General features: G+C 44.4%; 1 protein-coding gene across 4 annotated transcripts; it reads right to left on the bottom strand.

Annotated features, from left to right (window-relative positions):
* Positions 1 to 2,058: 2,058 nt before the first annotated feature.
* Vezf1 (vascular endothelial zinc finger 1) lies at positions 2,059 to 18,659 on the bottom strand. 4 transcript variants are annotated; one of them, XM_059271483.1, is made up of 6 exons: positions 18,479 to 18,654; positions 13,446 to 14,140; positions 12,643 to 12,706; positions 11,271 to 11,472; positions 8,581 to 8,730; positions 2,059 to 5,421 (listed from the first exon to the last, which is right to left on the bottom strand). In XM_059271483.1, the coding sequence occupies exons 1-6, from the start codon at positions 18,509 to 18,511 to the stop codon at positions 4,994 to 4,996; spliced, it is 1,572 nt and encodes a 523-aa protein (XP_059127466.1). In that variant the 5' UTR covers positions 18,512 to 18,654; the 3' UTR covers positions 2,059 to 4,993. The 4 variants fall into 4 exon arrangements, with proteins under 4 accessions (XP_059127466.1, XP_059127467.1, XP_059127468.1 ...); XM_059271484.1 differs by having other exon boundaries at positions 11,271 to 11,454; positions 18,479 to 18,653; XM_059271485.1 differs by lacking the exon at positions 2,059 to 5,421 and adding an exon at positions 7,239 to 7,582 and having other exon boundaries at positions 18,479 to 18,659.
* Between the last annotated feature and the right edge of the window lie 173 nt (positions 18,660 to 18,832).

The following is an 18,832-nucleotide window of genomic DNA, read 5'->3' as shown; positions in this document are numbered from 1 at the left end:
TGCCTTGCGCACCGTGCCCAGGACATCCTAGGAGGGGTGGAATTGCCTCAGGATTAAGAGGGTCTAGAACAATGGTTCTCAGCCTTCCTAAAGCTGCGACCCTTTAACACAGTTCATGTTCTGGTGACCCCCAACCACAAAATTATTTTCGTTGCTACTTCATAACTGTAATTTTGCTCTGAATTGCAATGCATATCTTTTTGGAGATAAAAGGTTGTCAAAGGGGGGTCGCGACCCACAGGTCGAGAATCATTGGTTTAGCCCGCTGTGTGGCCTCGCTGATGAAAAAGGAGGCTGATGTTCAGGAGGGTGGGATTGCTCAAGAGAGCTGTACCTCCAGTGGATTCAGTAAGTGTGGGGAGGGGAAGGAAGAAGAAATGTATGCCTCCCCAAGGAAGACGCACCTCTTGGTTCTTTCGGGATTCTAGCCTGAGCCCCTCCCGCCACATCTCAAACTAATCTCCAACTGGTAGTTTTCCCAACGTGTCTTCCATCAGATTTTCTCATTCCTGGGGTGAGACTGGGTGATAGCCCCGCCCAGATTGATATCATCATAAAGGAGATAGGAAATGGGAGGACTGGTGGTGTAGCTCAAGTGCAGGGCACTTGCCCACTTTGTGAACCACATTTGTGGTTCGATGCCCAGCACCGCCCAAACAAAAGCAAAACAAGAGGACTAGGTGAAGATAGGGTGCATTGAATTTGGGGTTTTAGGTGCTGGAGAGATGGCTCAGTGGCTAAGAGCTCTGGTTTTTCCTCCAGAGAACTTGGGTCCGATTCCCAAGACCCACGTGGCACTTAACAACCATGGTGAGGGACACCGAGGGCACTAGGCACATATATGATGTATGCGTACAAAACACCCATACGCATGAAATCTTTGAGTTTGAGGTCCTATACTCTGTATCAGGCCTTGTCTAAGCATTTTATATTCAATTAGATCAAAACTGAACTAGGTCTGTTATTGGTATTTTACTTGTCAACTTGACAGATCTGGAATTATCTGTGGGGGACTATCCTGATTATGCTAATTGAAGTGGAAAGACTCACCTACTTTGAGGGGTCCCATTCTCTTTTTACAAGATTTTTAAAAATTTTTAATTATTTTTAATTATGCATACATGTATTTGTCTGTGTTTATGTTCCCAGTAGCCAGAGGTGTTGGATCTCCTAGAGCTGGAGTTACAGGCAGTTGTGAGCTTCCGGATGTGGGTGCTGGGAATCAAACTCGGGTCTTCTGGAACAGCAGCAGGTGCTTGAAGGTGGTTACTGAGAAGCTGGACTCCACTTTCCAAGCTCAGAGAGCATTCAGCCCGAAGGGATTCTACTTCAAAAACTCAGCCAGCACCTGCCAGGGCCAGGCCAGAGGTGCTGGGATTTACAGATACACATGGGACTCTTTCAGGCTATAAAATGCTTTAAAAAAGAAAGCAACAGGATGCTGGGCCAGACCACGAACTGATCAGATCTTCTGTCCAGTGGTTCTTGAGGATAATAGAGTGAAAACCTCTACCCCTTTATATCTTGAACTCACTTTCTCCAGAGGACCAAATTGTAAGGCCCCTGGAAAACAGCAAGATACATGGGGCTGGATCAACTAGCAACTTGGTGAAATAAAACCTCCCATATTCCCAAGACAAAAACACAAGGAACATGATTCCTCTGGTTGTATTCAGAATCAGAGACTAAAGCAATTAGCACAGGAAATCTGGAGGCACCCAAAACCTTTCCATTAAATGACATGTCAGAATCTTGATTTGCTGCTTAGTGGTATCGTCATTTGGGTACTTGTCACATCTGCCTTAACCACCTCCCTGGAGGCTTTACATGACAACCGACTGATGTCTACCCTTTCCTGGCTTCTCGTCAGTCCTTGGTGGAGCTGTGTGGCAGGGGTGAGAACCCTTCTGTAGTCTGGTGCCTTCCCACCCACCCTTCTCCATGGCATCATGGTACAACCAACCCTCCCTTTCCAGCCCAGTACCAGGAAGTGCACACCTGGGGGAGGAGTACTTCGTTTTTCTACCATCACAGTGAACTGATGAAGCTTCTGCCGTATTAAGCAATCCATCATAACAGTTGTGACTGGTTAACTTTAATTTGTCAAAATAAATCTGCAGTATTTTGCATGTTAGTAATACAGTGCTGGTATTGACAGGTAAAATCATCATCTGCGTACATAGAAACCTTCATTTAGGAGCACACCTTAGGAGGGAGATGAATACACAGTAAAAGGTAAATGCAGGCCAAGCAGCGAGCCCTAGAGCAAGCATAACAGGCTGGATGTCAGACTTGAGGATTATCTAATACAACTGTTTAGCTGCCAATCTGATAAAGGGGAAGCTCTCCACCAGGTTCCAACCAGGAGGGAAAACATACTCTGCCTTTCTGTAGAGTGGTGGCCGTCGGTGCCTTCAACACATGGTTGAATCTGTTCATCAGCATCACAACTCAGTTTCAGTTCCAAGACACAGGAGGATCCCACCATACAACTTGTTTGTGCCCCTTTGTAATAGCCTACCCTCACCCCATCCTGTCATCAACTCTCTCCCTCCCCAAAGAAGACACAACGTGGCTTTATTATTGCAGACAAGCTTAAGTGAATAGAGTATGCATACAAAATAGCATTTTAACTGAAGTCATACATGAAGTCTCACTCCTGTTTACAATGAATTGATAAAACAATCATTTCTAGTATATATCTTTTTTTTTTTCTCCCATAAGAACTAATACTCTCAGGATCTTATGACCACGCTGTCACCTGGGGGAAGGGCCCATACCTGCTCACTTAAGGACTGCTCCTTGGACCACTGTGGAGGAAGCCTGGGCTGTCTGGCCATGAAGGATCATGACTGCCAGCAGCAGAACAGAGATGACAGGGCCCAGCAGACAGAGCACATGCCGGGAAATGAGGGTTTCCTCCACATGTGACCACTGCCCTCCAGGTCTCAGCAGTGCCACGCCTGGGCCTTCCCCACACGAGCCCTTCCAGTAGCTCACACATAATGATCTACATATTAAAAACAAACCAACTTTCAACTGTGGATAAGAACTGTTGTAACAAAGTCATAGCTACATATTTTTCTCTACATTTTGTTTATTGAGACAAACTAATTAAAAGGCACAAACATAGGGCATGTTTACATGGACATTATAACAAACATATACATTAAAAGTGTAGGAATGTGTTGCCTTCCTGCTAAACAGAAAGTTCCTAAGCTTTATATATACAAAAGTTGTACAATTTAATGTCCTAAAGTACAAAAGATCATTTATAAAATTATTTTACACTAGGTACTATTTATTTTAATTTTTTTTTTTTTTTTTTTTTTTTACTATGTAGTTCATCCCCCTAGAACTGTTTTGTATAATGACACACAGATACCTGTCCCTGATGTAGGAAGTCTGCCTCAGATGCAAGGTATTTTGATGTTTGTACTGACACAGTGGGGTATAAACGGAAGTCATCTGCTGTGAGTCCTGCATGCATTCTGCAGGGCTAACAAAACTCATTTCCATTTCTCTCAACTGCAAGATTAAAAATGAAAAAGACCCAAAACATATTGTAATGTAAAAAAAAAAAATTACAGCAACTTGGTTTGAATGAACTCTTCTTTAACACAATGCTTTAAAAACATGAAGTGTGGCATGATGGCGTAAAGAGTATCTGTTTCCCTAGCTTTTGGTTTCTACCGTATGTACAGGGATAAAGCATCCGGCTAAGAAACAAAAGCACATGTCTCAACGTGCACAATCATTGCTGGGCTTCCATGGAGCATGCAGACAGCTGCCTCCCTGAAAACTCCAGAAAGCGGATACAAGTGTTTTCTTAAAGGAAAAAAAAAAGTGATGTCCATATTTACAAAGTTGAACAAATCTGCACAATACTTGATTAGACAGAAGGAGGGAGAAAAGATACACTCTGCTTGTTCTGAAGGGGCATCCTACCTAGTTAGTGGTTAGAATAAAAACTGTATACAATTTAATATAAGACATAAACTCTAGTGAGCATCTAACACATCTGTGCCTGTTGTGACATCAACAGGCCTGATTGGGAGAGAGGAGCCTATCACATCCCAGTGCCTCCAATTCTTCCAATTTAAAGCAATAGATTTCAACTGTTCCAAAGTCCTCGTGCTCCTCAACAGGACCCACTGGCCTGTGCTGGAGCCTGCCCGTGTGCACGCCTGACTTCTAAGTCAGCTGCAGCTTTTTCTCATCAAAACACAATTTGTTTTTGTTTTGTTTTTTAAGTTTTTGTTTGTTTTTTTTTAAAAAGTCAACTACAATGCTATATTCCATCAGGATTAATATGCTGAGCAATATTTACATCTCCAAATATCAGGTCACAATCCCTATTATATGTTGAAGTTAGAATGATAAATTATCATATGCTTTGCATATCAGAGCTGGTATCACCTTTCCCATAGGGAATGCTGCCTGAAATTAACATATTCCCAAAGGTAAAATGCATATTCTCTGAAATGCATTTTATTATGACAATGCATCTATTTACTCATACAAACAAAAAACACAGACAGTTCTACACTAGCTCTCAGTCTGTGGGTTTAGAACTTCAGGTTAAAACCTTCCACCTTGTACAGAGGGAAAAGCTTTGCTAGTGTTTACAATAAAATGATTTTGTAGGATTAAAAATAATAATTAAAAACAAATAATGCTTTTTTTTTTTCATTTTGAAATGGGTTTTATGATTGGTTTTAATTCTGGCATTTCACCTTGCCAGCTACTATCCTGTTTAAGCAATGCTGTCAGCTAAAAGGTTTCTGATTAAACTAATGTGGTCCAGTGAGAAGTTACACATATACCCTACTTTGAACAACCCCAGCCAAATTGGAGCAAAATGCTACTACACTCTTATTAACTAACATAATAAAACCTCCCAATTTCATAGTCTGCTTTTTGCTTTAATCAACTAAAAGTAAGTTGCTGGTAAATATTTACTTTAACCCATATTTTGACTTTATAATACTGTTTACCAAGGTGGTGATGTAGGCAAAGCTTGGGGCAAGAAAGGCATGCTTTCTACGGGCCTCATTGCTATATTGAGAGGAGCAGCTAATGTCATAGGTGTGGGCAGGTTCATGGGAGATGTGATGGTGACAGGGTGTGCTATGTTCACCGGGGCAGTTACAGGGGTAGGGAGGTTGACCGGGGTAGTGAGTGTTAAAGGAGAGGTCATGGATAATGGACTGGTTATGGTTACAGGATGCCCTATGTTCATCGGGCTGGTTATATTAACTGCACTTGAAACATTTACTGGACTTCTCATGCTCATTGCAGCTGCCACTGTGACTGGGTTTGACATAGTCCCAGACGACACAGAGGATGTTATATTGAATGGAGTAGTGAGAGTCACAGGGGTCGTAGCAGCCGTGGAGGTTTGGCACAGGTTGGCAGCTTCTAAAATGAGAAGACAAAAGGGACTTTAGACTCTCAAAACTATAAGCAAAATTCAGCTTCTGAATTAACTTCTCTTAATTAAAAAGAACATTTAATAAATCAAATTACAGTTTCTACCAGTGATCAAATACTGAGAGGACCTTCTGAGTACAGTCCTGGGGCCAGGGATCCACTGTATGAATCTCTTCTCTGATGCCTGGGAGGACTTGGGCAACTCGTTCAGCCCTGAACTTTTGATTTCAGTTCAGACTTACTTACCTACCTCAGAGATGCTGAGGGGACCAGAGACTTCTGCAAGGCACTCTGGGGAGCAGAGGTGCTAAGCAGTCTAAGTGTCCTCACTGCCTTCAGGCCGCTCTCCTGAGTTCTAAGCCTTTCCTGGGAAAGTCAACCACCAGCAGGCCAGCAGGAAAGGCTTGTCTACACAGAGCTGTGCCAGTGATTTCTCAAAAGGCACACTGTAACTAGTAGAGAGGTGTGTGTACTCATGAACACACAATATTAAAAGGCTTCTGAGATGTGAAGCCACATTCTGTTGAGGTTTTAAAAATGGGGGAAGAATGATAAACACTGTTTTAGTGTCTGTATGAGTTAGAGGAAAACTAAGTTAAATAATGTTGTAGTTCATAATGTTTTTTTGGTTTTTTTTTTTTTTTTGAGATGGGGTCTCACTATGTAGCCTTGGCTGGCCTGGAACCTGCAATGTAGCCCAGGCTGGCCTCAGAGATCTGCCTGCCTCTACTTCCCCAGTGCTAGGACTAAAGGTGTACGCCACCCTGCCTGGCTTAAAAAGCTTCTCATGTTAAGGGAAAAGCTACTAGTCAGTGGTTGTGTTCTCCTTCTTCCCTCTCACCCCTACTTCCTCTTCTTGCTAATGCTGATACGATCACCTACTTCATGCCCAGTATCATTTAACTGCACACATTACACAACCCACCAAGCATACCAAGTAGGACCAGCTCAGGCAGGGAACTCCTGTGGCATGTTAGGGAACCCCAGTCCTTTTTATTCAGCAATGCCTGAGCAGTTCTTGAAAAGATCCCTGGGGCTGGAGAGTCGACTCAGCAGTTAAGAGCACATGCTGCTCTTGCAGACAACCTGGGTTCAGTCACCAGCACCTACATGGTGGCTCAGAACAATCTATAACTCCAGTTCCAGGGGATCTGAAGCCCTATTTCTGGCTTTTGCAGGCACCAGGCATGCATGTGGTGCACATACATACAATCAGAAAGAACATTCATACACATAAATAATAAATCTTAATTTAAAAAAAAAAAGATTCCTGGAAGGTGACATCCCACCCACCCCCTAAAGAAAATTCAGCACCACCTAACAATATGCCACGAAATGGCAGTGGGGAGACAGAGCTATGACACTCACTCAAGTCTCTAGCTAGAGGAGGTCTGCACAGGGTCCACAGAGGGATCGAACTGCTTCAGGTCAGTCTGCAGCCCTTCTCTGATGGTCTGACCTTATCTGGCATGCTCTGCACTACATACCATGAGTTGCAAAACAAGACTGATGATGGAAAACCATCTAGGGAGGCTTTTTTTTTTTTTTTTTTAATAGATTGCTGGGATAGTCAATAGTGAAACTGAGATGGAACCTGGGAAATTTATAAAGTTAAAAAGCTGCCTCAATGAGAATCTGATTTTCATCTAGGTTTGGGAATTTAAAATTTATCCAGGTCTAATATTTAAAGGACATTTCTGGCTGGGTGTGGATCTCTGGGTTTGGGGCCAGCCTGGTCTACATAGGGACCTCTAGGGCAGCTAGGGTTACATAGTGAGAAAAACAAAACCACACAAACAAAACAGTGACATTTTTAAGTCAAGTTTAGGTTTTCATTAGGTTTTCAATATAGCAGTCTCCTCTCTCCCAAAATGTAATGTTTACTAACACAGAGAGAGACTCCAGCTACAAATGGGAACACAATAGCATTTTGTTTAATGAAGGTCAGAAGATGAGCCAAACAATCAAGTCTCATTGTGCAAAGCAAACTGAAATACAACAGGGAACACAAATGAACACAAATGCAGCAAGTGAGGATGGAGAAGGCCGGCCCACGGGCTTCCTGGGCGACAGTGTCACTGCTGACGTGTCCTCATGCTCTGTCTCCTCTCCAGTCTTCTGGTCACTCTAGAGGATCAAACTTTTGGTACTGGACATAGAAGGCAAGTGTTTACCACTGAGCTGTGTCCCAGCCCTCAAGCATCCTCTTACTATGACTTCACTTTTACTCCTTCTCTAGTGAAAATACCCTTCACAATACACTTCCAACTACTACACGATTATCATCTCAACTTCTACAACCAAGTCCTCAACAGCAGAGGTGCAGATAGGTTAAGGTAGGGCCAGCCCTGTGAAGGGCTAAAGGAGATCAAAGGTGAGACCAAGAACTAAGATAAAAGACAGCAGGACTGTAAGGTCTGAATTATGCACCAAATAATCAATGCAGGATCAGCCCTGAGAAACAGAAAATCAGCTATGAGAAAGTGAACTTACACAAGGATAGCTCATCTACCTCAAAGTGGGAATATTTCAGAAATTAAAAAAGGAGCCTGCTGGGAGATGATGGTGCACACTCAACACTCTGTGAGTTCAAGGTCAGCCTGGTCTACTAAGCAAGTTCCAGGACAGCCAGAGCTGTTACACTAGGAAACCCTGTCTTGAAACATCCCACCCCCATCCCCCAAAAAAGAGCCCATGCCAGGAATAGTGGTGCACACCTTTAATCCTGGCACTGGGGAGGCAGAGGCAGGTGGATCTCTGTGGGTTTGAGGCCAGCCTGGTCTATAGAGTGAGATCCAGGACAGCCAGGGCTACACAGAGAGACCCTGTCTCAAAACAAAACAAAAAGGAACCCTTAACACAAGGACACTGACATACAAAGGATCTATAAGCACACCAACCTTGACTGTTTATATAACAAAAAGTAAATCCAGAGAAAGAAAAAGGCAGGAAGCACTGATGACTTTTATTTCCCAGAAATAAAAACCTAAATGGAAGCCCTGTTGCCAATAATTAGATTATACCAAACCCTGCCCAGTAAGCAGCATTGTGAAGCTAGACTCCTCCACTGCTGTGCTCCCCTTCCGTCCCCTGGAGTACTAATAAAACACTCCTTGAGCTACCTGGAGCACGGGAAGCCCTTCTTACCTTTCTTTCTTGCTTTGACAGCTTCTTCCCACAGTCTCAGTGTCTCCACTTGCTTCCCTGGCCAGCTTGTCACATGCTGTTGCTGCTGCTGCTGCTGCTGTTGTTGCTGCTGCTGCTGCTTCTGATTGCTGGTCTCTTCACTCATGCATGCTATTCCAAAGACAAATCACAAACATTGTGTTTACCCTGAAAAAGTGCAACCATGTTTTCAAACCCAAACCTAGGAGCTAGAGATAAAATCGGTCAGCTGTTACAGTGCTTGGCTAATATGCAGGAGGCCCTGGGTTCCAGTCTTAGCATAAGATCCTGTCAAAAACAAAAGCAAAGAAACCCAAGCCAGAAGTGATGGTGCACACCTTTAATCTCAGTACTCAGGAGGCAGAGGCAGAGGCAGTTAAGTTAGGTCTCTGAGTTCTTGATCAGTCTGGTGGTCTACACTGTGAGTTCTAGGCCAGCCAAGACTACATAGTGAGAACCTGTTTCAAAAATAAACAAACAAACAAACACACCCAAACCTACATGCTTGGACTCCTTGTGCCTCTGTGGCCACTGTCATTTAACTAATAGCTCTCAATGTAGTGAACCTTTTTCCCTGCTTGTCTATACTGAGCAAAATAAATAAGTTTGCTAAAAGTCAGGAAACTGATGGCTCAGCAGGTGATGGCACCTGGCACCAAGCCTGATGGCCTGAGTTCAACCCCTGGGACCTATGTGGTGGAAGGAAAGAACCGACTTCCTAAAGTGTTCCTCTGACCTCCACACTTGCACTGTAGCATGTGTGTACACACACACTAAATGAATAAAATATCATTTTCAATAACCTATAGAACTAGAGAAAACTGATAGAAAAAAGGAAAATAATTCTTTGCTATATTAAAAAGGAATTATCTTTGAAAAAGGAAGTTGGATGTTTGCATAGGTTCAATATTTAATAAAAAGGAAGTTGGATAATGTTAGCATGGGTTCAATGTTTAATAAACTATCAAATATATTTATTTTACCATAAAGACATATATTAAAAGTAAACTTTTATAAAGTATAGCATGCTAGATAATAAACTCGATATACGCACAAAAATGCAAAAGTGGATGGAATTAAAACACATTAAGTTAGCCAGGGATGGTGGCACATACCTTTAATACTAGTACTTGGGAGGCAGAGGAAGACAGATCTCTGAGTTCCAAGTCAGCCAAGGCTACAAGAATAAAACAAACAAAACAAAACAAAATTAAACTTTCCCATTTACTGAAGCCATTCACGACCATTTATTTAAAGAATCTGGGGGCTGGAGAGATGGCTCAGAGGTTAAGAGCACTTACTGCTTTTCCAGAGGTCCTGAGTTCAATTCCCAGCAACCACATGGTGGCTCACAATCACCTGTAATGAGGTCTGGTGCCCTTTTCTGGCCTGCAGGGACACATGCAGCCAGAATACTGTGTACACAATAAATAAATAAATCTTTAAAAAAAAAAAAAAAAAGAATCTGGCCAGGCGGTGGTGGTGGTGTACACCTTTAATCCCAGTACTTGGGAGGCAGAGGCAGGTAGATCTCTGTGAGTTCGAAGCCAGCCTGGTCTACAGAGCAAGATCCAGGACAGGCACCAAAACTACATGGAGAAACCCTGTCTCAAAAAAAACCAAAAAAAAAAAAAAAAAGAATCTGATATTTCTATTGCATGAAATATATATAGGTATACTAAGTATTAAATTTTATCTTCAACTCTGAACTTAAAGCAAGCCAAATCTTTCAGACCTTCAAATGTTATGATATCCTCCCTCCCTCCGTGTGTGTGTGTGTGTGTGTGTGTGTGTGTGTGTGTGTGTGTGTGTGTAAGAGAGAGGTAAGAGAGAGAGAGAGAGAGAGAGAGAGAGAGAGAGAGAGAGAGAGAGGTCTTTTTTTTTTTTTTTAAAGATTTTATTTTATTTATTATGTACACAGAAGAGGGTGCCAGATCTCATTACAGATGGTTGTGAGCCACCATGTGGGTGCTGGGAATTGAACTCAGGACCTCTGGAAGAGCAGTCGGTGCTCTTAACCTCTGAGCCATCTCTCCAGCCCTGAGAGAGGGGTCTTATATAGCCCAGGCTGGTCTCAAACGTCTCTGTTGGTGATGCTAGCCTTGAACTCCTGATCCAACCTGGTTCCATCTCCCAAGTGCTAGGATTACAAGTATATGCCACCATACTTGGCTCAAGTTTATTATTATTGTATTATATTATTTTGAGACAGGGTCACAGGCTAGCCTCAAATATACTTTACAGCCAACTCTGATCTTGAACTTCTGATACTCCTGCTTCTAGCTCCCATGCTCTAGGGATACAGGTGTGAACCACCACACCCAGCTGCTGCAATTCTAAGCACCAGAGTTCTTATTCAAACCTCATAAACAAAACACTGAAAATAGCTGGGATGAAATTCTGCTCTGTGGGCATAATTAGTAGTAGACAAGTATGGAACTAGAAGCACATGAATGGAGAGTCTAACAATGTTGTTTGCACACACATGTTAAAGCACAGTTCCAAAGCCAACATGCTCTCCATTGATGCCTGCTTATCTATTTTGGTGATGGGAGGAAACAAAATGAACGTTAATATAGTCTCGAGGGCATAGTCAAAATATCTTTGAGATACTGGAAAAGAAGCCTAGATTTCATCAATATGAAATGCAAACACTCTGAAACATCACCTACTTTTGCTGATGCCTTGTTTACACGTGTTACAGTTGATACTTTGGCTCTGCCCATGTGTCTTTAAGTGGCTGGTGATGTACGCTGCACTCAAGAGCTTCCCACAGATGTTACATGATACCTTGCCTTCGTGGCGCACCATGTGTGTCCGTAGTCTGTCTTTGGTGGCAAAGGCAGCAGTGCACGTCTGCATGAGGGAGGAAAACTTTTTTTAAATATAGACTATCCTGTTCAACTCATTTTAAAGTACGTATATTCTACACATTACCCTACCCACGTCAGCAAGCTGGCTGAACTAGTATAATTGTCATTGCATGTGTTACTGAGAATCACAGAGCATACTAAAACATCTGGTGAATTTTTGATGCTTCTATTTTGGAGGAAGAAAATACAGCAACAAGAAAATCCAGAATACATTTGGAGTAGTGACAAGACACGAGGCTCACATTCAGTTAAAACTAGATGTAGGGCTGGGCGGAGGGCTCAGTGAAGAGAACTTCCAGCAACAAACCCATCAGGAATGCCTAAAACAGTCATTTGAGTTAGCAAAATTCTCAACTTTCTCAGCATCAAAATTTATGTCTAATAAAATCACTGATCTAAATATATTTGCAAATTTTCCAATTTGGTAACAGCAGACAAAAATCTGGTAAATAATAACAGTTATCCCAATGAGAACAGAAAATGCACTATAAAATTTTCCCCTTCTCTAGGCTGAAGAGATGGCTCATTGGTTAAGGACAGTGGCTGCTCTTGCAGAGGAACCAGCTTTAGTTTCCAGCACTCACAAGGATGCTCACACAACTCCAGTTCCAGGAGATCTGACCTCTCTTGCCCTGCTCGGGCACCAGGCATGCACATGGTGCACATACATACATGCAGGCAAATATTCATATACATGGCACAAAAAATTGCAAAAGGGGCTGGAAAGACTGGCTGCTCTTGCAGAGCAGTTCCTAGCACCCATGTAGTGGTTCACAACCTTCTGTGACTCCAGTTCCAGGAAATTTGATGCCCTCTTCTGACTTACTTGGGCTCCTGCATGCATATGGTACACATACATACACTCAGGTATACACACATACACATAAAATAAGTATTTTTTTAATTGAAAAAAAAATTTCTCTTCTTACACCAAAAAATGTCATTGCCCAAGGAAAGGGAAACATAGCTACACAAAAACAATAACACTTATATTTTAAAATGACCTTTTATTATAAAAGTATATTGTCTTATATACTATAAAACTAGAATTCCAATGAAGCACATTCACTCCAATCGGTGACTGTCCAAGGACCACAAGATTTGAGTGGCTCCAACTTTCTGGACAATGTGCATCAAGTGCTAGCTAAGGATAAGTCATTTTAACTCTTACTTGGCATTTGAAGGGTCTTTCTGTTGAATGCACATGTTTTACATGACAGCTTAGGTGGTCAGGCCTGTAAAAGAGTTTCAAACAGAAGATGTGATGGAACACTCAGAGAGAAGGCTACTTATGTGATGCTGCACCTTGGCGGACTCCAGGGGAGCATTCTGCAGAAAGCAAGAATTACCAACCCCCTTCACCCTCACTGCAAATCACCTTACCTCTCACATCATAAACACAATTCTTAATCCTTAACCTGTTGTTTTTCTTCTAGTCACCATCAGATCATATTAAGTCCTGATTCTTTACAATCACAAACACCCAAAGTTTTAGTTCCAATACCAGGAATAACTACCACTGTGTTAACTCTAAGAGGCTTTTTTTTTTTAAAGTGAAATAGTACACACATAAAGATGGAGGTGGGGGATGGGAGAAGATCCTCCTGAAAGTTGCATTAAGAGTATCCAAGGTCATCCCAACTAATAGGAAAGTCTCTTTGATGTGCACAATGATCCTCATATCGGGTTCTCCAACTGAACTAAAAACTGGCGAGATTCTGAGTGATAAGATCCATGTGCCAAATGAGGCCTGGGTCTACCGAAGTCCCTCCTTAAACGACCTAACAGGTTAACTGCTTTGTCTTCACTAGTCAGTCATATCAAACCAGAGTTAGACCTAAAGATAGACTATTTCTCACCAACTTCCTCTTAGAATGCAGACCTACTCACATATCTTCTCACATAAACCTAGATTACAGACACAAACTGTCGCTCACTGATAGCAAAATGAAAAAGCAAAGCAAAATGTAGTACCTTGAGAAGCCTTTCCCACAAACACTGCAAGTATAGGGTTTGGTGATGCCTCCTTCATGAGACCTCACATGGTAAGTCATCCGGTCCTTCCTCTTGAAGCGCTGATTACAAATAGGACACTCAAAGGGCTTTTCGTCCGAATGGGAAAGCTTGTGCCGATTGAGGTGATACACATCCCGGAAGGCCTTCCCACACATCTCACAGGCGTGGTTCTTCTTGACAGGCTTACTGGGTTTCTTGACCGACTGGGGCACAGGCATGGCTGTGGTGCTGGCACTGCTGCTGGGGTTGGTGCCCGAGGAAGATGTAGTGACTGTTGATAAGATGCCTGCAATAGTTGAAACCAACGAAGTTCGGCTGCTGTCCCCAGCGATGGTGGAGATAAGGGGAACCACCGTGGTGGGAGTTTTCTTTGCCCGAGACACTAACTTGATCCCTGTGTGGCAGGACTGATGGCGCCTCAGGTGATAGCTGTCCCTGAATGCTTTACTGCAGTAAGTGCACACAAATGAAGTTTTGGGTTTCTCTTTTTTAATCCCAATGGCATCCTTTAATGTTTCTGGTGCAGCCTGAGGTTTCTGAGTTATTGGTATTGGAAGCAACGGTTTCTGATCAGGGGGCTCCACAGCAGAACTCAGGAGGGGCAGCAAGCTGTTCTGTGCTGCTTGCTGTTGGTGATGGGAGGCTTCGTGGGCCTAAAACCAAACATTTACACTTGAGAAACTGAGCCTCTCAGAGTGACCTTAACCACTCAGTATGCTCCCGACAAGAGAGAGCAGAAGCCACAGTCCAGGAGCCTGTGAGCTGCCCTCTGCAGCAGAGCTGCAGTGACCACCTGCTCTCAAGAGTTCTGGGGACAAAACCCTGAATCCCGCTGCTGATCAAAATGTTTGCATCTACCTTGCTGACTGCAATTGTCCTTTCAAACAGCCGACTACAGTTACACCCTATCCTGGCTCATGAGAGACATTGGTTGATGAAACCAGTGTGCATCTGACTGTCAATACAGAAACCAAGTTTAAATAACTTGTCAAAAACAATTACATGTCAGATTTAAGTATTTAACAGTACCTTAGATTGTGGCAACATCCAAACTCTGTACATGACCAACACGATCATCTACTTGTCTGTTACTAAGGACATAAAAAGCACCAAGTCTCTCGCTCTCTATCAGAAGAAAACTAGTGATTGAGAAAGGGCCTGCTAAGCAATGAAAGGAATGTAGCTCTGTGAATGCATATGCTAGCTGTTAAGTTTACTTATAACGCTCACTGCTTAACTCTACTAAAAGATTTGGCTGGAAGGAAAGCTGCCATTTATCAAGCGGGAGGGTATCTGTGAAGGTGGCAAAACACCTGTCAGCTGTTTCCGGGATCAAAAGTCCTCTACTAGAATCTGCATCCTTTACCAACACTAGTAAAAAAGAAACCAAACTGCAACCACACTGAGTCCACCCTCTTCTAGAAGCAGGAACATATCAGATACACACTTCTCTACTTCAGCACTGTAGCTGGACCACTGTTTGGAAATTTTAGAAAACGATGGAAAAAGTTCTTGAAATAGCTCTTCCCAATATGTTGTTCTTTACCAACATTATTTTTTTAATACTTGACAGTGAGCCCAAGCCCCTATGCTTGGGTTGTGTAATCCTAAAAGGATCATGCTAAGAGTTCCAAATCTTTTAAGCACATAACATCCTAGGAAGAGCCTATCCCATCATCGCAGACACGGTAGACAGTTTTCTCACCCTTCACACTCTGTGGTCACTTGATAAACTAAGTTCATTAAAGACACAGAAAACAAAACAAGCGTCCAAGGAAGCTGGCGGAGCGCCTCCTCTGATGGTCAAGAACATCTATCCCACACTGTTCAATTAACGACAGATCAGCAGCTGTGCCTGGAACCACTCTCCCCCAAAGGTTAGGAGGCGTGGTATCCAAAGGTAGTGGTCTGAATTTAACCATTTTGACTTACATGTCCTTCAGGCTTTGGAATGATACTCAGCAATTGTAGCTACTAATGGGTATCTTTCCAAATTCAATGCCCATACTGAATTACAGTTCATTTTTCATCTAATGTGTGCAGCTTTTAACTGGGGGGGTGGGTGTCTACTTACCCAGGTGTACTTATAGAATTTGGTTTCTATACTCTTTTGAGCTAAGTAGGATACCCAAGTTTCCATGCTGAATACAAACAGTTAAGAGCCGAAACTAGCTCAAGATATACAATTTCAGAGGCTAACAGATCACACGCCATGGAATGCAAATCTTCTGAACAAAGTTCAAACTTATAACATTGTGAGCTATTTTTCAATTCTAAACAACCATTAGCAGGATGAAATACTAAAGAAATTACTGTCATTTTTCCAATCCAGATGTTTTGTGCCGTAAATAGTTATTTTGGCAGCATTGCTGATGCCCACTCTGATGAGGGTCAGTCCCTGCTTCTTGGGCAAAATGCTGTAGAACTACTAGAAGAATCAGTCGAAAGATTCCGAGGAGCCCAGCATTTCTCTAGAAAGTCGGCTAAGAAGGCAATTTTCCTCAACTTGTTTTCTGAGGAAGAGAGTTAAATAAAAACCACGGCCTGCCTTCAGTGAAGTGATTTACTTCTCAACCATAAGTTCCCAGTAGGCTCTGCTTTGACTAACACCATCACTTCAGAGTTTAAATTTCATCTTCTAACTCAAGGGCACAGCTCTAGCCCTGCCCAAGCTTTCCCTTTTCTGGGGCTGGCAAAAAACAAAACAGAAATGTTATTTCATCACCCAGGGTGGTAGGATGTAGAACCATGAAATCTCCATTGCCAGAGGGTAAAAGATTTTGTACTGAAACAAATTAGCATCGGTGAGTCATATCTTGAATGTCCTGTTAGAAGAATCATCCATCAAATATTTTAAGAGCTACACTTTCACTTTCCACCATGTTATCTGGAAAGCAAGCAGGTTATTAAAATTTGCTTAAAGATATAAATTCAACAGGATGTTCCAAGAAACACAGTTTATTCTCTATTTACCCGCTGAGTAACTGAAAATGGGCACTGAATGTCTATTTGTACCTTTCCATAGGAGAGACTGAAAGTCTCTTTCCTCATTGTCCTCAACTCTAAATTACAGCTTTTCCAACAATTTTCACAGCACATACTACACGTCCAGGATCAAATATGAGCTTTCACATTTCCTCATTAGGTGGAAAAAAATTAATGGGTTGGCATTAACTTTATCCAGGGAAAGAATAGTCAAAATAGCTTTTAAAAGTATTTTATGGGATCTTTCAACTAGCTTCCCAAAGATGAACTGTGGGTTTCTCCTTTACATAAAGAACTTGTTTTGGTCATTCTCCATTAAGTTTCTAGATACTCGGTCTAACATTGTTTAAACCACTTCCATGGCTCACCAGTCCTTTATTGTAAAAGGACCATTTGTAAGCTTCTTCTAAAGAAGGCATTTGCCATCTCTGCACCAACCCCCATGCCAGCTAGTTCTGTAGTTGTTGTTGTTGTTTTTTTTTTTTTTTTTGCCAATACATTCTTAGGTTGATTATCACTTTATTAGCAAGCTCAAAGCACAATAAAACCAATACTAGGTAAGAAAGATAAAGTGAGAAGTTCATGAGTTCCAAAATCTTAAGAATTCCCGATTTTAGTAAGTCCATTTATTTCATTAATTACTTAAAATCAAAATGCCCACACTTGAAAATATGTCTTAATACGACAAGCCAGGTTACACAATAGGTCATTTTGTGTTCTCCAGTTCCCTATATTAACTCCACCGGGATGGGACCAGATGCTGAGAGGATAATCTTTTGAAGATTCTGCATTTCCAAAGGTCTCAAGCGCCCAAGCTACGCGTCTGGAATTTCACGAAGCATTCATAGGAAAATAACTCAAAAGTGGCAGGCGCGAAGGACACACTTTAAAGACGAGCTGCTTCCTAACGTTCGGTTCTGAAGTTTCTACGTGAGCTCATCTCTACTGCTCATCAATGTATTTGCAAACAGAAACGAAGCAGGGAAAAAAAGTTCCAAACGGGTCCTGCATTAAAGCGGCCGGGAAAGGGGATGGCTAAAGTATCCGCTACAGTAGCTTTGAAGTTTCTAGCAAAAAAGCGAATACCCACACGCCACGACTGACTCATCTGGGGGCTTTGTAAGCGGACTTTGCGCTCGCACTCCGCTTCCCGTCGCCCACTGGGCCGGAGCGAACGTTCCAGCGGGCCGCCAGCGAGAAGCGCTCGGAGAAGGTCGGGCCTGCAGGAGTCCCGGCCCCGCCGCTCCCCGCCCCCGCCCGGCCCCGCCAGCCCGGGGATTCCCCAGGCTCAATGGGACGGCAGCAGAGCTGGACAGAGGCGAGGGGACCAGCTGCCAGGGCTCCGCTAGGACGCGGACTAGGAACGGGAAAAAGTTTGCAGAGGGGAACCACGCTCGCAACACCCCCCGGTCGGGTACACCCGAGGGGGCGGCGAGAAGGGGGAGTGGCGGCGAAGCCAGAGATACCCGCTATTCGCGGGATGTGGGAGGAGGGTCAGAAAGTCAACACACAAGCACACACACACACACACACACACACACACACACACACACAAAAAGAGAGGTGACGCGAAAGCGCGAGCGGAAGATGGATGGGGACTCGGAGCGGGACCCGGGGACCCCCTCGTTGCGCCGCGCGGCCGGGTCGGGCGCGCAGTGGCCGAGCGGCCCGCGCTACCCAGCGGCCCGGCGCCCTCCTTTCTCTGGGCCGCCGCGGGGTGGTGACAGCGACCGGCCTCCTCCCTTCCCCTTCGGGGCGGGAGGGAAGGGTGTGTGTATGCGTGTGTGCTTGGGGGGGCCCCGGGTTCACCCCGAGGCCTGCTTCTCCCCCGCACCCTGTGAGGCCGCCTCCTTTCACCTCAGCGGCCGGGCTCCGCCGGAGCGGGCGGGCGGAAAAACAAAGGGGGATTAAGGCCGGGCCGGAGAGCGGAGCCGGGAGGGGAGGAGCGCCCGCCCGAGCCCGGCCCGGCCCCCCTGGCCCCCCGGCCCCCCCGGGGCCCCCAGTACCTGGAACAGGAACGCGGTCCAGTTGGCCTCCATGGCTGCGGCGGCCGACCCCCCTCCTCCCCACTCCCCCCGCTCGGGGAGCCTCCTCAGCCGGAGGAGGCGACAACAAAGCGGCGGCGGCGGCGGCGGCGGCAGCGGCAGCGGCGGCTCCTCAACATGGCAGCGCCGAGCGCGGCCACTTCCGGTAACCTCCGGGACGCACCACCGCGGCGGCGAGCGCGGGCGGGGGGGGAGCCCCGGCCCGGCCGCCGCCGCCCCCAGCCGCTCCGACCCCCTCCGGGCGTCCCCGCCGCCGGCGCGCCGCCTCGGAGCTCAGCCAGTGCCCGCGGGCGGTGGGGTCAGGGCGCCCGCGCG

Source organism: Peromyscus eremicus, chromosome 8a (assembly GCF_949786415.1).
Source record: "Peromyscus eremicus chromosome 8a, PerEre_H2_v1, whole genome shotgun sequence".
Taxonomy (NCBI): Eukaryota; Metazoa; Chordata; class Mammalia; order Rodentia; family Cricetidae; genus Peromyscus; species Peromyscus eremicus.
This window is presented reverse-complemented; position numbering and strand designations above follow the sequence as displayed.

What these genes read in the sequence shown, in the direction of transcription:
- Vezf1 (XM_059271483.1), bottom strand. Translation starts at nt 18,511, where the DNA reads ATGGAGGCCAACTGGACCGCGTTCCTGTTCCAG. An exon ending in GGACCGCGTTCCTGTTCCAG is followed by an intron (nt 14,141 to 18,478) that starts GTACTGGGGGCC and finishes GTTTGGTTTTAG; the next exon opens with GCCCACGAAGCCTCCCATCA. An exon ending in TGTGGGAAAGGCTTCTCAAG is followed by an intron (nt 12,707 to 13,445) that starts GTACTACATTTT and finishes ACTCTTTTACAG; the next exon opens with GCCTGACCACCTAAGCTGTC.